This window comes from Heptranchias perlo, chromosome 14, assembly GCF_035084215.1.
Source record: "Heptranchias perlo isolate sHepPer1 chromosome 14, sHepPer1.hap1, whole genome shotgun sequence".
Classification (NCBI taxonomy): domain Eukaryota; kingdom Metazoa; phylum Chordata; class Chondrichthyes; order Hexanchiformes; family Hexanchidae; genus Heptranchias; species Heptranchias perlo.
Window position 1 is genome coordinate 59,296,855 of NC_090338.1, and position 20,092 is coordinate 59,316,946.

The following is a 20,092-nucleotide window of genomic DNA, read 5'->3' on the forward strand; positions in this document are numbered from 1 at the left end:
TGCTGTCTCTTCATCGTCACTGGGTCAAAACCCTGGAACTCCCTACCTAACAGCATTGTGGGAGCATCTTCACCACACGGACTGCAGCGGTTCAAGAAGGCAGCTCACCACCTCCTTCTCAAAGGCAACTAGGGATTGTCCACATCCGAAGAACTTATTTTTTTTTTTAAAGTGAGCTGGAAATATGGATTAGCCCTTCCCTCTATTGTAGTAGGTAAATATCGTTTCTTGGAAAACTATAACCTGAATCTGAAAACTGCTTTCCAAGAGTTCTCTGGTCGGTTGCTCTTCGATGTATAATGTTGCGATCGGGAAACGTACCATTTTGAAATGAGTGATTTTTATTCCTAAACTGTTCAAACAAAAAAGACCCGGGGTCAGAATGTTTCCAACAGCAGTGATGGGGAGTGGGTCTTCTGACAGTGGGTCTTCAGAGGATGCTTGTGTGGTAAATCTGTATTAACTCCTAAGTACACGGAGAATCGGAGAGCGAAGAGGTATGGGAGCGCGTACCTGAGAGAGTTTGGGGGCAGAGCAGCGGGAGAGTTATTAGTAGCGAGTCCCTGACAGTAGGCCTCAATCGGAGAGCCTGGAGATAAGGGAGCACAAGCGTCTGGGAGACAGGTTAAAAAAACACCTAAAGTGACGTCAACACAAGGGAAGGTACTAATTGGTGAGCTGGTGAGCTGGTGAGCGTTTTGTTTTTTGTCCAGATCAGGGACAAGTCTTAAGTTTATTTCTAGCAAGTTTAGTTAGTGGTCTAATAAATGGAGGCATGGCAGGGCACCTCAGACCCATCGAATGCACATTCTGTGCCATGTGGGAACTCCAGGACACTTCCCATGTCCTGGACAACCACTTGTGCAGGAAGTGTCGTCAGCTGGAGGAGCTCGAGCTCCAGGTTTTGGAGCTTGAGCGGCAGCTGGCGTCGCTGCAGTGCATCTGCGAGGCTGAGAGCTACGTGGATAGCTCGCTTCAGGGGGTGGTCACCCCGCAGCTTAAGAGTGTTTAGGCAGAGAGAGAATGGGTGACCGCCAGCCAGAAAAGGAGAACCAGGCAGGTAATTCGGGAGTGCCCTGATTGCATCTCGCTCTCTAACCGGAATACTTGTGAGGGCAGTGGTTCCTCTGGGGAGTACAGCCGGAGCCAAGTCCACGGCGGGTGCTTCAGCTGTACGGGGGGAGAAGGAAGGTCAGGAAAGTAATAGTGTTAGGGGATTCAATAGTTCGGGGAACGGGCAGGCATTTCTGCGGCCGCAGACATGATTCCAGGATGATCTGTTGCCTCCCTGGTGCCAGGGTCAAGGATGTCACTGAGTGGCTGCAGAACATTCTGAAGGGGGATGGTGAACAGCCGGAGGTCATGGTCCATATCAGTACTAATGACATAGGTAGAAAGAGGGATGAAGTACTGCAGGCAGATTTTAGGGAGCGAAATGTGTGTTTTTGTGACTGGAAGGCTGTTTCCAGTGGGATTCCGCAGGACTTAGTACTAGGTCCCTTGCTTTTTGTGGTATATATCAATGATTTAGACTTAAATGTAGGGGGCATGATTAAGAAGTTTGCAGATGATACAAAAATTGGCCGTGTGGTTGATAGTGAGGAGGAAAGCTGTAGACTGCAGGAAGATCTCAATGGACTGGTCAGATGGCCAGAAAAGTGGCAAATGGAATTCAATCCAGAGAAGTGTGAGGTAATGCATTTAGGGAGGGCAAACAATGCAAGGGAGTACACAATAAATGGGAGGATACTGAGAGGTGTAGAAGAACAGAGGGACCTTGGAGTGCATGTCCACAGATCCCTGAAGGTAGCAGGACAGGTAGATAAGGTGGTTAAAAAGGCATACGGGATACTTTCCTTTATTAGCCGAGGCATAGAATATAATAGCAGGGAGGTTATGCTAGAACTGTATAAAACATTGGTTAGGCCACAGCTTGAGTACTGCATACAGTTCTGGTCACCACAATACAGGAAAGATGTGATTGCACTAGAGAGGGTACAGAGGAGATTTACGAGGATGTTGCCAAGGCTGGAGAATTTTAGCTATGAGGAAAGATTGGATAGGCTGGGGTTGTTTTCTTTGGAACGGAGGAGGAGGCTGAGGGGAGATTTAATTGAGGTGTATAAAATTATGTGGGGTTTAGATGGAGTGGATAGGAAGGACCTATTTCCCTTAGCGGAGGGGTCAATATCCAGGGGGCATAGATTTAAAGTAATTGGTAGAAGGATTAGAGGGGAGCTGAGGAGAAATTCTTTCACCCAGAGGTCAGTGGGGGTCTGGAACTCACTGCCTGAAAGGGTGGTCGAGACAGAAACCCTCATCGCATTTAAAAAGTACCTGGATGTGTACTTGAAGTGTCGTAACCTACAAGGCTTCGGACCAAGAGCTGGAAAGTGGGATTAGGCTGGATATTTTTCGGCCGGCACAGACACGATGGGCGGAATGGCCTCCTCTGTGCCGTAAATGTCTATGATTCTATTATACACTGATGCCTAATGACAGGGAGCACCAGTAGAACTCATCAGTCAGTCGTCAAGGCGACAAGTTTTCCAGTACTATTGGGCCACTACCCATTCGGCCCATTGTGCCTGTGCTGGCTCTTTGAAAGAGCTACCAATTAGTCCCATTCCCCGGCTCTTTCCCTGTGGCCCTGTAAATTTTTTACTTTTCAAGTATTTATCCAGTACCCTTTTGAAAGTTACTATTGAATCTACTTCCACCACCCTTTCAGGCAGTGCATTCCAGATCATCATTACTCACTGCGTCAAAATATTTCTCCTCATCTCCCCTCTGGTTCTTTTGCCAATTATCTTAAACCTGTGTCCTCTGGTTACCGACCCTCCTGCCATTGGAAACAGTTTCTCCCTATGTACTCTATCAAAACCCCTCATAATTTTGAACACCTCAATTAAATCTCCGCTTAACCTTCTCCACTCTAAGGAGAACAATCCTAGCTTCTCTAATAATAAAAACAGAAAATGCTGGAAAAGCTCAGCAAGTCAGGCAGCATCTGTGGAGAAAGAAACAGAGTTAACGTTTCAGGTCGAAGACCCTGCGTCAGAACTAGAAGATGTTAAAAAGTTAATGGTTTTTAAGCAAGTACAGAGTCAGGTAAAGGGGGGGAGTGAGGGGGGAGGAGGAAAGAACAAAAGGTAAGGTCAGTGATAGGGTGGAGGGTAAGAGTGATTAAATGACAAAAGGGATGTTGGTGCAAGGCTTCTTTAATCTCTCCACATAACTGAAGTGCCTTATCCCTGGTCCCATTCTATTAAATCTCCTCTGCACCCTCTCCAAGGCTTTGATATCCTTCCTAAAGTGTGGTGCCCAAAGTTGGACACTGGGCCAGAATTTGCTGTCAAAATAACGGTGAGACTAATGGTGCTCTCCATTATTTATGCACAAACGCTACAGCAACTTTCGATGAGGGTTAAATGCAGTAATCTAAAAGTTGCTGTCAAAGATGTGCCGCTCTGCTGTTAGCTTTTCGAAAACGGCATCTTGCTGTCTGCCTCACCGATGAAATGTATTGAACAGCGTGAAGTTGCTGTATTTGCACAGTAGATCCAAACTAAACTCGCCACAGAAAGTTAAGTCTTGTCCATTTCAGTCTAAGTACCCTTTTAATGGTGTGAATTGTTAATTACAGCCAGTCAACCACTCTGGCACTGAAAATTAACTTAAGTGTGGAGTCTCATTCCTTCAGGTTTTAATTGTTGTTGTTTGAGATTTTTAAAATGTTAAATTTTTACATTTTTTTTTTACTTTTCCTTTCTGTCTTTGTTTCTTTCTTAATCCAATCTTTCTTTCTGTACCTGATTTGACATTGAATTCATCCACTCTAATTTACACTTCCTTCTCAGTCCTTTCGCTGTTAAATTCACAATCCTTCAATTTGATTGATTGAGTAAGGAGATACACAGCAGCTTTCCCTGTTCACTCAGTCCCAGATGCCCTGTTTCCCTCACTACACCGTTATCACCTCGCACTCTCAGCAAATTGCCACACAAAAAATTAAAAACCTAAACGTGCAAGGGCAAATTTAACTAACTGCGGATGTCATTCGATGCCCTGCCACAGCAAATTATGGCCAGTGATTAATCATAGAAAGTTACGGCACAGAAGGAGGCCATTCGGTCCATCGTGTCCATGCCAGCCGAAAAAAAGCTATCCAGCCTAATCCCACTTTCCAGCACTTGATCTGTAGTCCTGTAGGTTATGTCACTTCAAGTGCACATCCAAGTACCTTTTTAAATGAGTTGAGGGTTTCTTCCTCTACCACCCTTTCAGGCAGTGAGTTCCAGACCCCCACCACCCTCTGGGTGAAAATTTTTCTCCTCAGCTCCCCTCTAATCCTTCTACCAATTACTTTAAATCTATGCCCCTGGTCACTGACCCCTCTGCAATGGGAAATAGATCTGCCCTATCTAGCCCTGTCGTAATTTTATATACCTCAATTAAATCTCCTCTTGGCCTCCTTTGTTCCAAAGAAAACAACCCCAGCCTATCCAATCTTTTCTCATAGCTAAAATTCTCCAGCCCTGGCAACACCCTCTTAAATCTCCTCTGTACCCTCTCTAGTGCAATCACATCTTTCCTGTAATATGGTGACCAGAACTGTACGCAGTATTCAAGCTGTGGCCTAACTAGTGTTTCATACAGTTCTAGCATAACCTCCCTGCTCTTATATTCCATGCCTCAGCTAATAAAGGAAAGTATCCCGTATGCCTTTTTAACCACCTTATCTACCTTGTCTTGCTACCTTCAGGGATCTGTGGACATGCACTCCAAGGTCCCTTTGTTCCTCTACACCTCTCAGTATCCTCCCATTTATTGTGTACTCCCTTGCCTTGTTTGTCCTCTCCAAATGCATTACCTCACACTTCTCTGGATTGAATTCCATTTGCCACTTTTCTGCCCACCTGACCAGTCCATTGATATCTTCCTGCAGTGTACAGCTTTCCTCCTCACTATCAACCACACGGCCAATTTTTGTATCATCTGCAAACTTCTTGATCAAGCCCCCCACATTCATGTCCAAATCATGAATATATACCACAAAAAGCAAGGGACCTAGTACTGAGCCTTGCAGGAGCCTTCCAGTCACAAAAACACCCGTCAACCATTACCCTTTGCTTCCTGCCACTGAGCCAATTTTGGATCCAATTAGCCACTTTCCCTTGGACCCCATGGGCTTTTACTTTTTTGACCAGTCTGCCATGTGGGACCTTGTCAGAAGCCTTGCTAAAATCCATGTACACTACATTAAACACGTTACCCTCGTTGACCCTCCTTGTTACCTGCTCAAAAAAATTCAATCAAGTTAGTCAGACACGACCTTCCCTTAACAAATCCATGCTGACTGTCCTTGATTAACCGTGCCTTTCTAAATGACTTGATAGACTTCTTCCATCTATTTGGCAGGCCCCCAACTGCTGGGGTAGTTTATCCTTTAACCCAGGAGCATTGTTGCTCTGTAAGTAGCTTTGCTCAGTACTTTCAGTACAATAACAAGCAGGTTCTTCCTCCTTTTGCTGATGTGGATACTGTCCCAGTTTCCTATTGTGGAGACTGACTGCAGTGACGTAGCTCTGTGGTGCCACTTGTTTGTGGTTCAGTGTGTGGATGCATCATGTAAGATTGAAAGAAAATCTTTTCAAAGATCAATGGAACGAAATCAAAAGATATTTTAATTCTTGTTTTTTTTTTAAAGTTTTTTGACTGTGAGTAACAAAATGACTAAAGGTGCCACTATTGGAGTGTTTCTCTCTTTCTGTTTTTTTTTCCTGTCCTGAAGACATTAACTCACAAAAATAAGTGCAGATGGTCCATCTAGCTCATCCTTTCATAGAAGCTTGCAACCCCCCCATCAAAACATCCAACTACCTCCTGAATTTGAGTTGTTGCCTCCACTACCCTGACCAGAAGACCATTCCATGTACTGATTACCATTTGCTCTGACTGGGGATGACACTGGAGGCTCTTTAAGGCCAGTTGTATTACTCCAGTTACAGTGTTGGCTGAGATGAGCACAGACTGATAATCAAACTTGGGGCCTTTGTGACTGTATGACTGTTTGTGACTGTATTTTACACTCGGCAGTGTCTTTACCCATTAGGGCACTGGGGATCTATTGTATGGTTATCTCATAAACATAAAACAAAATAAAAACACTGCCATGGTGTACAGCTGCACTGATTTATATTCGCAGGACTTGTCTCTATAAGTTACCTTCTTTATTAAAATATGTGGTATACTATAATATATACACTTACACATGCACACTTTACAGAACTTCCAAACCCAGGAAAAAATTCTGGTAAATAAGAAACTGTCTCAGGGAAGGTGACCTACCTGGGGGTAATGGGGACTGACAGACACATGGATGTTAAATGCAGGCAGCCTGATATTTGGGATATTGCCAGCTACACACTACTACTGCTCTAACACAGCCTCTCACATAGCTTGCATTGTATGTGAGTGCCTCTTAGAACCCACACCGACAATAACATCCTTTTTGTGTGATTCCCAAAAGCTGAGCACTAATGTTCTGTGATTACTGTTATAGAATGAGCTGAGGAAGGGGGAGATTGCAATTTAAAAACACAATTTATATAAAGAAAGACTTGTATGCATATCGCCTTTCATGACCTCCGGACGTCCCAAAGCACTTTACAGCCAATGAAGTACTTTTGAAGTGTAGTCACTGTTGTAACGTAGGAAATGCAGCAGCCAATTTGTGCACAGCAAATTGGCTGCTGCGTTTCCTACATTACAACAAACAGCAACTAGATCATGATCAGATAATATGTTTCAGTGATGTCATTGAGGGATAACTATTTGGCAGGATACCAGGGAGAACTCCCCTGCTCTTCTTCGAAATAGTGCCATGGGATCTTTTGCGTCCACCTGAGAGGGAAGACGGGGCCTCAGTTTAACATCTCATCCGAAAGACGGCACTGTCAACAGTGCAGCGCTCCCTCAATGTTGCACTGGAGCGTCAGCCTAGATGTAAGTCTCAGGAATGGGACTTACACCCCTGAGAGTTCTACCATTGAGCCACAGCTGACACCAATATACCTGGATAATAAGTTGCTGCACTTCAAGAAAAAAAGTATTTCACTGTATGTGATGTTTCTAAGAGAGATGATAAATGCAAGTCTTTCCTTCTTCCCATGTAGTGTTAATCTTTATCGCTGATAGCTGAACCCATCATGATAAATGCCATTTTCCCATTTTTCTCTAGGAATCTGGAATATGTATTGATCTCAGTCAGAAGGAACCCTTTCTAGAGTTGAACAGGATCCTGGAGGCCCTGCGAATGCGAGATTTGAGGCCAGCGCTGAAGTAAGTCACTTCTTGGATTCTCTGGTCCAGGTTCCTCGTTTCTTCCTTCCCTTGTCTGAGCCCATTTCGTACAGATGTCCTGCTCAGCTGAGAACCTGGTGCTGTTCACAGCGGGGATTGGCGCACTGTTGTCACTGAATAATGACACTTGGGTGTAATGAACAGGTGATGGCCACCTTCTCTTCTGAAAGGGACAGCTGATGAACTGCACCAGCTCTGAATGATCAGCAACCCTTCAAATAAACTTCATTCATTGACGTTGGGTTTAAAAGAATGTCATTGCCTGGTCAGGTGTCTTGCAGGGTTTGTGAACACGTACAAGGATGTAATTGCACCTGTTGCAATTAAGGTTGATAAAAATGCCTTCTACGCACAGCTCAAACACAGTAAAAGTTTGTACTGACACGGATAACACATCTTTGTTCCTCGTCCTTGTCCTCCCTCCCCTACAGTCCCTCAATTCCCTTCATTCAGCAATGTGTGGTGCACCTTCTATACATCTCCAGCTGCTTTTATATTGGCACAGTTTTAATTTGGATTCTGGGAAACCTGCACCCATAAGCCCTCATCCAGCATTTCTGCTGCTAAATTTGGCTCCTTTATGTCAACAGCAGGCTTATAGGCTCACAAAAACCCACGTCTAACAGTTTTGCCACTGGGATAAGCTTGCTGAATTTAACCATGTAAGCACTGCCTCACTGGTACGGGTCTCCGAACCCAAGTTAAACGTGACCGCTTCTCCTTTTGTGAAAGGCGCCAGCTCACTTCCCCCTTCACTTTCCCCTCTCCGCACCAATGATCATCCCTGTTTCTCCCAGGGATGTCTGGCTGTGATTGGAGCTTCAGTGTCTGGGAGATCACCTGGAAAGTATTTTGCCATTTCTATCACTTGGTGCACGTTTGGGAATTGGCAGTGCAGCGCTCAGTCATGACCAACAATGGCATTCTGAGGATCGATTGACGATGCCTATAGTGGCAAACAGCAAGGCCAGCAGCGTGAGGTGAGATGGCTGTGTTGGACAATAAGAAAGGCCCTATAAATAGGGATACCTGTAGTTGCTGACATGCCTAACTGCATCATCAGGGGCTGTTTCATTCAGAAACATCTAATCAGGCCTTAAACTCCAGGGATCAGTCTGTTTCTGTTTAATTTTTTTTTTCAAAAAATATACTTTATTCATAAAATTTGCAGCAGTACATACAATACAGTTGTCATATCACATTCCAAACGTACACAATACAGATTATACAATTTGTAGGTTACGTCAAGTACAGTTCAATGAACACATTGGACATAATTACAGTTCATGACACTCTAGGGTGTCTCATTGCATCATACTCAACACAGATTATTGCTTACAGATTCATTTCAGGTCTATTTCAGATTCATTACAGGTACATTACAGCAATTTGAATTTTACATTCTGCCCGAGGGGGTTGTTTCCTGATTGCAGCCCCTCGGTATACAATGGCGGGAAGGCTCTAAACGGTTGCCTTTCCCCACAGAGCCTTTGCAGCGGCCGCACCCATCCTCAGTGCGTCCCTCAGCACGTAGTCCTGGACCTTGGAATGTGCCAGTCTGCAACACTCGGTCGAGGACAGCTCCTTGTACTGGAAGACCAGCAAGTTTCAGGCAGACCACCGAGTTGATGGTCTTCCAGCAGCAGCTGATGTCCGTCTCAGTGTACGTCCCCGGGAACAGCCCGTAGAGCACAGAATCCTGTGTTACGGAACTGCTCGGAACGAACCTGGACAGATACCACTGCATCTCTCTCCAGACCTTCTTTGCAAAGGCACATTCCAGAAGGAGATGGGTGACGGTCTCGTCTCCACCACAGCCTCCTCGGGGGCAGCGCGCGGTGGCGCTGAGAGCCCGGGAGTGCATGAAGAATCTGATGGGAAGGGCCCTTCTCACCACCAGCCAAGCTAGGTCTTGGTGCTTGTTTGAAAGCTCTGGCGATGAGGCGTTCTGCCAAATTACATTGACAGTCTGCTCGGGGAACCAACCGACAGGATCCACCATCTCCTTTTCCCGCAGGGTCTCGAGGACGTTACGTGCGGACCACTTGCTGATCGCCTTGTGGTCAAAGGTGTTTTCCTGCACAAACTTTTCCACGAAGGACAGGTGGGGCGGAACGGTCCAACTGGATGGAGCGTTCCGTGGCAGTGTGGCCAGGCCCATCCTTCTCAACACTGGGGACAGATAGAACCTCAGCACGTAGTGACACTTTGTGTTTGTGTACCGAGGGTCTATGCACAGCTTGATGCAGCCGCACACAAAGATGGCCATCAGGATGAGGGCCACATTGGGCACGCCTTTCCCCCCTTTCTCCGGAGATTTGTACATCGTGACCCTGCGGACACAGTCCATTTTTGATCTCCAGATAAAGTGGAAGATGGCTCGGGTGACTGTCGCGAGCGAGGTATGGGCCAGACCTGCGCCACGTACAGCAACACCGAGAGCACCTCGCACCTGATGACTAGGCTCTTGCCCACGATCGAGAGGGATCGTCGATCCCACAGTCCCAGTTTCTGCTTAACCTTGGAGATACGCTCCTCCCAGTTTTTGGTGCACGCCCCGGCCCCCCCGAACCAGATCCCCAGCACCTTCAGGTAATCCGACCTGATGGTGAAGGGGACAAAGGATCGGTCGGTCCAGTTCCCAAAGAACATGGCCTCGCTCTTGCTACGATTTACCCTGGCCCCCGAGGCCAGTTCGAACTGCTCGCAGATGCTCATCAATCTGCGGACCGAGAGCTGATCCGAGCAAAAGACGGCGACGTCATCCATGTACAGGGAGGCCTTGACCTGAGTGCCTCCGCTGCCTGGGATCGTCACCCCTCTTATGCCCGCATCCCTCCTGATGGACTCGGCAAAGGGTTCGATGCAACACACAAACAAGACGGAGGAGAGAGGACAGCCCTGCCTGACTCCAGATTTGATCTGTTTAATTTTCTACTGACTTTTTGCATTTTCAAAGTGCTTATATAACCACAGTTGAAAGCAGTATGCCAGGTGTGGCCTTGTTGATGCTTTATTGAGTGTCAGTAACTTTTCCTTGGATGAATTGTGCGGATTTACTCAAAACACTCTGACAGGATATTTGTCTTTACACACCACGGGAGCAGCTGAAATGAGCAGATTCTGTTTTCTTTTCTAAAACTGGTAAATTGCCATTGGTGTTGCCTAAATTCAGCTGATGAATATGTTCGTTTAAAATAGAAGATAGTGGGAGACTTGGAGAGGGATTTCAGAAACTTGCTCAACACCGCCACCCACTGGTCAGAACCCATAACTATATATTGCAGGTGACCGTTTACTTACAGGATTTTCATTCTATGTGTTTACTTAGGAGATGTTCAGTGTTAACTGTTGGTGTAACAGTTTGACAGGATCATAACAGGAAGCTGGATAAGAAATGCATGCCGACACAAACTATCTTTCCTTGTCCTTCTCTGGCTCTCTACAGCCTTTGACACTGTCAACCACACCATCTTCCTCCCAACATCTCTCCTCCGTTCTCCAGTTCAGTGGGACTGCCCTCTTTGCTTCCACTCCTTACCTATCCAATTACAGCCTGAGCATCTCCATTCTCTTCCTGCACCGTTATATGGAGTCCCTCAAGGATCTGTCCTTAGCCCCTTCTCTTCCTCATATATATGTTGGGCCGGATTTTGCAGCGAGCAGCCAACAACTGGCGCTTGCTATTCGTTAGACTTGCACTTGCCCATAGACTTTCGCATGGCAACTTCCTCTAAATTAGAGAGCCAAAAAGCACTGCGCCCCCTACAGGGCATCTGGAGATCTGAGTGAACAAGGCAAGCAACTGTGTATCTCCTTAACCAGTCAGATTGAAGCACTGTTAATTAGCTGCACACAGATTGAACCAGGAAGTGTAAATTAGAATAGTGAATTCAATGTCAAATCAGGTACAGTAAGCAAAATAAAGAGAGGGTAAGAAAAGTTGAATTAAGAGACGGAAAGAAAAAGTTTTTAAAAAATAAAAATTTATTTAATTTTTAAAAAAATCTGAAGGACTGAGTGGGGGACTTTAACCTTCACATAGATTGGGAAAAGCAGACCAGCAACTGTCAGAAAGGTAGTGAATTTCTTGAGTGTGTCCAGGATAGTTTTCTGCAGCAGTATGTCCTGGGGGCAAGCCATACTAGATTTAGTAATGAGTAATGAACCAGATTTAGTTAACGGCTTAACTATGCGTGAACGTCTATCCAATAGTGATCATAACATGATTGAGTTCAATGTAGTGTTTGAAAGGGAAAAAAGTGAGTCAGCTGCGAAGATTCTAGACTTGGGCAAGGCCGACTTCAATGGGATCAGACAGAGACTGTCCACAGTAAACTGGGCAAATCTGTTAATGGGTAAAACGACTGATGATCAGTGGGAAATGTGTAAAGAAACATTTAACGTGATACAGAATCACTTTATACCCCTTAGGGACAAGAACTCTACTTGCCAAAAAAAACAGCCATGGACAACTAAAGAGGCAAGGGACAGAATAAGAAATAAGGAAAGGGCATACAAAAAGGCAAAAAATGGCACAGATCCTGGCGAATGGGAAAGATACAAAGAGCAACAAAGGGTCACAAAACAGATAGTAAGGGCTACAAAAAGAGAGTATGAAAAGAAACTTGCAAGGGATATCAAAATCAATACGAAGAACTTTTATAGTTATATTAGGAAAAAGAGGGTGGTCAGGAGCAGTGTCGGCCCCTTAAAAACTGAAAGTGGGGAAATGGCGGATATGTTGAATAATTACTTTGCATCAGTATTTACAGTAGAAAAAGAGGATAGCATGCCGGAAATCCCAAGAAAACTTATATTGAATCGGGGACAGAGACTCGATAAAATTAACATAAGTAAAGCAACAGCAATGAAGAAAATAATAGCACTAAAGAGTGACAAATCCCCAGGACCAGATGGTTTCCATCCCAGGGTTTAAAGGAAGTAGGTGAGCACATTGCGGATGCCCTAACGAGAATCTTTCAAAGTTCTCTAGATTCAGGAACTGTCCCTCTAGATTGGAAAATTGCACATGTCACTCCGCTTTTTAAGAAAGGAGAGAGAGAGGGAAACCAGGGAATTATAGACCAGTTAGCCTAACATCTGTTGTGGGGAAAATGCTGGAGTCTATAATTAAGGATAGGGTGACTGAACACCTTGAATTTTTAGTTAATCAGAGAGAGCCAGCATGGATTTGTGAAAGGTAGGTCGTGCCTGACAAACCTGATTGAATTTTTTGAAGAGGTGACTAAAGTAGTGGACAGGGGAATGTCAATGGATGTTATTTATATGGACTTCCAGAAGGCATTTGATAATGTCCCACATAAGAGACTGTTAGCTAAGATAGAAGCCCATGGAATCGAGGGAAAAGTACGGACTTGATTAGGAAGTTGGCTGAGCGAAAGGCGACAGAGAGTAGGGATAATGGGAAGGTACTCACATTGGCAGGATGTGACTAGTGGAGTCCCGCAGGGATCTGTCTTGGGGCCTCAATTATTCACAATATTTATTAACGACTTAGATGAAGGCATAGAAAGTCTCATATCTAAGTTTGCAGATGACACAAAGATTGGTGGCATTGTAAGCAGTGTAGATGGAAACATAAAATTACAAAGGGATATTGATCGATTAGGTGAATGGGCAAAACTGTGGCAAATGGAATTCAATGTAGACAAATGTGAGGTCATCCACTTTGGATCAAAAAAGGATAGAACAGGGTACTTTCTAAATGGTAAAAAGTTAAAAACAGTGGATGTCCAAAGGGACTTAGGGGTTCAGGTACATGGATCATTGAAGTGTCATGAACAGGTGCAGAAAATAATCAATAAGGCTAATGGAAAGCTGGCCTTTACATCAAGAGGACTGGAGTACAAGGGGGCAGAAGTTATGCTGCAGCTATACAAAACCCTTGTTAGACCGCACCTGGAGTACTGTGAGCAGTTCTGGGCACCGCACCTTCTGAAGGACATATTGGCCTTGGAGGGAGTGCAGCGTAGGTTTACTAGAATGATACCCGGACTTCAAGGGTTAAGTTACGAGGAGAGATTACACAAATTGGGGTTGTATTCTCTGGAGTTTAGAAGGTTAAGGGGTGATCTGATCGAAGTTTATAAGCTATTAAGGGGAACGGATAGGGTGGATAGGCAGAAACTATTTCCGCTGGTTGGGGATTCTAGGAGTAGGGGGCAGTCTAAAAATTAGAGCCAGACCTTTCAGGAGCGAGATTAGAAAACATTTCTACACACAAAGGGTTATAGAAGTTTGGAACTCTCTTCCGCAAACGGCAATTGATACTAGCTCAATTGCTAAATTTAAATCTGAGCTCGATAGCTTTTTGGCAACCAAAGGTATTAAGGGATATGGGCCAAAGGCAGGTATATGGAATTAGATCACAGATCAGCCATGATCTTATCAAATGGCGGAACAGACAGGAGGGGCTGAATGGCCTACTCCTGTTCCTATATTCCTATATTCCTATGACTCCACACTTTGGCAGTCATTCAGATTTACCACTCTGTTAAAGGGGTACTCGCATCAGAATGGACAAGCCCTAACTTTTTCTGGCGAGGTTAGTCCGTATTTATGACATTGCAGGAACTTAGGAAGATAGGAACAGGAGTAGGCCATTTAGCCCCTCGAGCCTGTTCCCACATTCAATGAGATCATGGCTGATCTGTGACCTAACTCCATATACCACCTTAGTCCCATATCCCTTAATACCTTTGGTTAACAAAAATCTATCAATCTCAGATTTAAAATGAATAATTGAACTAGCATCAACTGCCGTTTGCGGAAGAGAGTTCCAAACTTCTACCACCCTTTGCGTGTAGAAATGTTTCCTAACTTCGCTCCTGAAAGTCCTGGCTCTAATTTTTAGGCTTTGTCTCCTAGTCCTAGACTTCCCAACCAGCAGAAATAGTTTCTCTATCTACCCTATCAGTTCCCCTTATTATCTTTAAAACGTCAATCAAATCACCCCTTAATCTTCTAAATTCCAGGGAATGCAACCTTAGTTTGTGTAATCTCTCCTCATAATTTAACCTTTGGAGTCCAGGTATCATTCTAGTAAATCTACGCTGCACTCCCTCCAAGGCCAATATATCCTTTCTAAGGTGCGGTGCCCAGAACTGAACACAGTACTCCATGTGTGGTCTAACCAGGGCTTTGTGTAGCTGCAGCATAACTTCTACCCCCTTGTAATCTAGTCCTCTAGATATAAAGGCCAGTATTCCATTAGCCTTTTTGATTATTTTCTGTACCTGTCCATGACATTTTAATGATCTGTGTACATGGACACCTAAGTCTCTTTGGACCTCCACTGTTTCGAGCTTTACCATTTAGAAAGTACTCTGATCTGTCCTTTTTAGGTCCAAAGTGGATGACCTCACACTTGTCTACATTGAAATCCTTTTGCCACAGTTTTGCCCATTCACTTATTCTATTAATATCACTCTCTAATTTTATGCTTCCATCTGCATTGCTTACAATGCTGCCTATCTTTGTGTCATCGGCGAAGTTGGATATGTGGTTCTCTATCCCATCATGTAAGTCTTTACTAAATACAGAATAGTTGAGCCTCAACACAGATCCCTGTGGGACACCACTCGTCACATCCTGCCAATTTGAGTACCTGTCCATTATCCTTGCTCTCTGGCTCCTGCCGCTCAGTCAATTTCCTAACCAGGTCAATAATTTGCCCTCAATTCCATGAGCTTCATCTTTAGCTAACAGTCTCTTATGAGGGACTTTATCGAATGCCTTCTGGAAGTCCATATAAACAACAGCCATAGACATTCCCCTGTCCACTACTTTAGTCACCTCTTCAAAAAATTCAATCAGGTTTGTCAGGCATGACCTACCCTTTACAAATCCATGCTGGCTCTCTCTGATCAGCTGAAAATTTTCAAGGTGTACAGTCACCCTATCCTTAATTATAGATTCTAGTAATTTCCCAAGAACAGATGTTAGGCTAACTGGTTTATAATTCCCTGGTTTCCCTATCTCACCTTTCTTAAATAGCGGAGTGACATACAATTTTCCAATCTAAAGGAAGGGTTCCTGAATCGAGAGAACTTTGGAAGATTATAATTAGGGCTTCTTCAATGTACTCACCTACTTCCTTTAAAACCCTGGGATGGAAACCACCTGGTCCTGGGGATTTGTCACTCTTTAGTGCTACTATTTTCTTCATAACTGTTAATTTGCTTACATTAATTATGGTGAGTCCCCGTCTGATTCAAAATTAGTTTCCTTGGGGCTTCCGGCACGCTATCCTCTTCCTCTACTGTAAATACTGATGCAAAGTAATTATTTAACATTTACAATATCACCATTATCAGTTTTTAAGGAGCCCACATTGCTCTTTACCACCTTCATTTTCCTAATATAATTGTAAAAAATTTTTGTGTTGATTTTGATATCCCTTGCAAGTTTCTTTTCATACTCCCTTTTTGTAGCTCTTGCTATCTGTTTTGTCGCCCTTTGCTGTTCTTTGAATCGATCCCAGTCACCAGGACCTGTACTATTTTTTTGTATGCTTTTTCTTTTAGTTTTATGTTGTCCCTTACCTCTTTTGTCATCCATGGCTGTTTTTTTGGCAAGTAGAGCTCTTGCCCCTTAGGGGTATAAACTGGTTCTCTATCACATTAAATTCTTTTTTGAACACCTCCCACTGATCATCTGTCATTTTACCCATTAACAGATTTACCCAGCTTACTGTGGACAGTCTCTGTCTCATCCCGTTGAAGTTGACCTTACCTAAATTTAGAATCTTAGTAGCTGTTACGGGTCTCTCCCTTTCAAACACAAATTTGAACCTGATCATATTATGATTGCTATTAGATAAATGTTCACGTACTGATGAACTCGATTCTTTCCCCTCAGTCTGGTTCAGCAAATTCTGAGTCGAATACACCGTTGCGGTTCAACAATAACTTTATTAGGGTCGAACTTGGAACTTGGTCTGCAGCATTGATCTGGACTCCCGATAGAGTCCCACCTATGCTGGCAAAGCAAGACAAAGAACATACAGAAAATACACACGTTTATACAGCTCAATAGGGGTTGGAACATTGTTAGCATGAGGGTCAATACCAATCATAAGCCTGGCATAGGTTGGCCATGAGGGGTTACCTCACTACAGGCCAATCATGGACAATACAGTTAGCTGATCACGCCGCATTGACGGACATAGACGAATGTCTCTTCATCTCCTAGCTTGGAATGTTTTCCCCCAATCATCCCACATCCTTATCAGCTAACCTGGAATGGTCTCTGGCTTCACTAAGCTCATTATTTCTATTGATCACCCAGATGCACAGAGACACCTGCACCAAACTCCCTACTCCCTAATGGCAACATGTCAATGATGAGCATAAGCAGACCCCAACATCTAACGAGTTACTCATCTCACTATTAGCCTTGAAGGGGCCCATTGTTCTAACCTAGGCAGCTTCTAATTAACCCTTGCTTGTCCTATTACTACTTTTCTACTTTGCCACTTAGACATTCTCATTCTATACTTTGCCACTTATACATTCTCATACTTTGCCACTTAGACATTCTCATTACCATTAGGATGTTAACTAAATCTGGCTCATTACTCATTATTAAATCTAATATGGCCTACCCCCCTGTTGGTTCTCAGACATATTGTTGCAGAAAGCTGTCCTGAACACACTCAAGAAATTCGGTACCTTTCTGACATGAGCTCGTCTGCTTATCCCAATCAATATGAAAGTTGAAATCCCCGATTAAAACCACTCTGCCTTTGCTACATGCTTGTCTAATCTCTGCATTTATACCTTCTGCCACCTCACAGCTGCTACCAGGGGGCCTAGACACAACTCCCACTACAGTCTTTTCTATTTCTTAATTCTACCCATAAAGTCTCCACTGCCTGCTTACCTCTCATTATATCCTCTTATCATTGAAGTAATTTCATCCTTAATCACTAAGGCTACTCCTCCCCCTTTACCAGTTTCCCTATCCTTCCTATAGACCTTATAACCTGGTATATTCAGTTCCCAGTCCTGGCTGTTTTGCAGCCATGTCTCAGTAATGTCTACCATATTGTACCCTCTAAGTTGAATTTGTGCCTGCAATTCATTCAATTTGTTCCTTATACTCAGTGCGTTTGTATGAAGAACGCTTTTTTTGTCCTGCTGTAATGTTGTTTTTCTCACACGTTTCTTATTTCTCTCTCCTAATTTAATTACTTTGCATCTTTTAGTTTTTCCTTTACCCCTGTAGTGCCTAAAACATAATTTGACTATCAGTCTGCTCTCTTTCTTTTCGTTTGTTTTAGAATTATTATTTATACTACCTTTTCCACCTGTGACCGTCCTGTTATCCTTTCACGCTGTTCCATTCATTTGAATGGGTAGCCAGATGGTAATATGCCTTTTTCACGGAGCTTACGGAGGAGAATTGCATCTCGTACAGCAGATTTCCGTGTTTAACTGCACATGTGCACTCGCCGGAAGTTGCTGTCTGATTTGCACAGAAGTAATGGTGAGCGCTGTTAGTCTCACCGTTATTTTTACAGCAAAATCTGCCCCGTTGTCTTTTGGTGAGGTCATCCAAAGACATGGGGTCGGCTTCCACATGTACATTGATGACATCCAGACCTAACTCTCCACCACCTGTCTCAACCCCTCCACTGCCTCTGTGTTGTTAGACTGCTTGTCTGACATCCAGTCCAAGATGAGCTGCAATTTCTTCCAGTTGGGAAGACCAAAGCCTTTATCTACAGCACCAATTCCATTCCCCTCCTCGTCACGGTCTCGGGTTGAACCAAATTGTTCCTAACCCCGGCGTCCTATTTGACCCCACATCCTCGCTATTACACAGACTGCCTACTTCCATCTCTGTAACCTCGCCCACCTCCGCCCCTGCCTCAGCCTATCTGCTGAAGAAACTTTCACCCATGTGTGTGTCACCTCCAGTCTTAACCAATCCAATGCTCCCCTGGCCAGCCTCCCATCCTCCACCCTCTAAACTTTAGCTCATCCAAAATCCTACTGTCCATATCCTATCTTGCACCAAGGCCCGCTCACTCATCACCGCTGTGCTCGCTGACCTATTTGTCTCCCAGTCCACCACAGTCGCCAATTTAGAATTCTCATCTTTGTGTTTAAGTGCCTTCATGGCCTCGCCCCTCCCAATCTCTGTGCCCTCCTCCAGCACTACAACCCTCCTAGAACTCTAATTTCCCCCGACTCTGGCATCTTGTGTAGCCTCCCACCACCCCCCACCCCCATTGCCCTGCCATTGGTGGCTGTGCCTTCAACAGCCTAGGCCCCACACTCTGGAATCATATCCTCTCCACCTTTGTCCTCCTTTAAGACCCTCCTTAAAGCCCACCTCTTTGACGAACTTTTTAGTCATCCCCTCCTAATATTTCCTTCTTTGCTGAGTATCCATTTTCATCTGATTACGTTTCTGTGAAGCGCCACTGTGGCGGACTGGGAGACAAATAGGTCAGCGAGCTCGGCGGTGATGAGTGAGCGGGCCTTGGTCCAGGATAGGATATGGACAGTAGGATTTTGGATGAGCTGAAGTTGGGAGGCTGGGAAGGCTGGGAAGGCTGGGAGGCTGGGAAGGCTGGGAGGGTGGGAAGGCTGGAGGCTGGCCAGGAGAACATTGGCATAGTCCAGTCTGGAGGTGACACACATATGGATGAAGGTTTCTTCAGCAGATAGGCTGAGGCAAGAGCAGGGGCGGAGGTGGGTGAGGTTACAGAGATGGAAGTAGGCAATCTGTGTAATAGAGGGGATGTGAGTCAGAATCTCAGCTTTGGGTTAATAGGACGCCGAGCTTACGGACAATATGGTTCAACCTGAGACCATGACGTTTCTGTGTTTAAAGGCGCTTTATGATTCAAGTTTTAACATATGGATGGTGTCAACCAATTGCAGTAACTTGGAATGAATCACCTGATTACATTTTAGATGTTTTCAGTAATCAGTCATCTACTACACAGCTTTTTATGGCACCCACATATGTTCTTTTGCATTGTGGGAACTGCTGTGTTAAATCTGGCCATGCTACTTTGCATGACAACATGAGGCATCGACTTTAGTATTGAGTCAAGAGTCAAATTTCTTTTGAGTGCTGATGTGCAATGTTGTGAGTTTAATGAGCTGGTTTTTCTTGTTTGGGTCCAGTTTTAATGCTCTTGTTTCTCTCGCTCAGGTGGGCCATGTCAAATCGAGAGAGGCTCTTGGCTTTGAATAGCACGCTGGAGTTCAAGCTGCACAGGTTATATTTCATTAGTCTATTGACTGGAGGTGTCATCAACCAGATTGAGGCACTGGAATATGCCAAGAACTTTCAGCCCTTTGCACACCAACATCAAAGAGGTCAGCTTTCATCTGTAAGGCGTTTGGTCAGTTTTTTAAAAGGCTGATCTGAATTTTGTCTCATACTGTTTTTAAGTGAATTGGACAGCAGGAATACAGTGGGCGTAATTGCAGACAGGCAGTCTGATTGAATGAACCATTCAATCAAACTGATATCCTCATTATAATCTAATGTATCTTATTAATTCTCTCTTCTTGCTATTTTTCCCTTCCCTGGCTCACGGGTGATGATACCTTCCCCCTTAATGAAGCCTCCCCACCTGGCTATATCTTCCACCGCTTGCCCCGCCCAGACCACCGCGCTAGCGGCGTGGCCCATATCACCAAATCGCTCTTTGGTCTGTCCCCCTACTCCTCTGGCACCT

The 20,092-nt window shown here is 44.5% G+C and overlaps 1 protein-coding gene across 1 annotated transcript in view; it reads left to right on the top strand.

Annotated features, from left to right (window-relative positions):
* Positions 1-20,092, top strand: part of rmnd5b (required for meiotic nuclear division 5 homolog B) — a 46,037-nt gene that overhangs the window by 10,619 nt on the left and 15,326 nt on the right. Inside the window, exons 4-5 of the mRNA XM_067996473.1 lie at positions 7,244-7,344; positions 19,561-19,727. Coding sequence (XP_067852574.1) covers positions 7,244-7,344; positions 19,561-19,727 — 268 coding nt within the window. The remainder of the gene's footprint in view (positions 1-7,243; positions 7,345-19,560; positions 19,728-20,092) is intronic.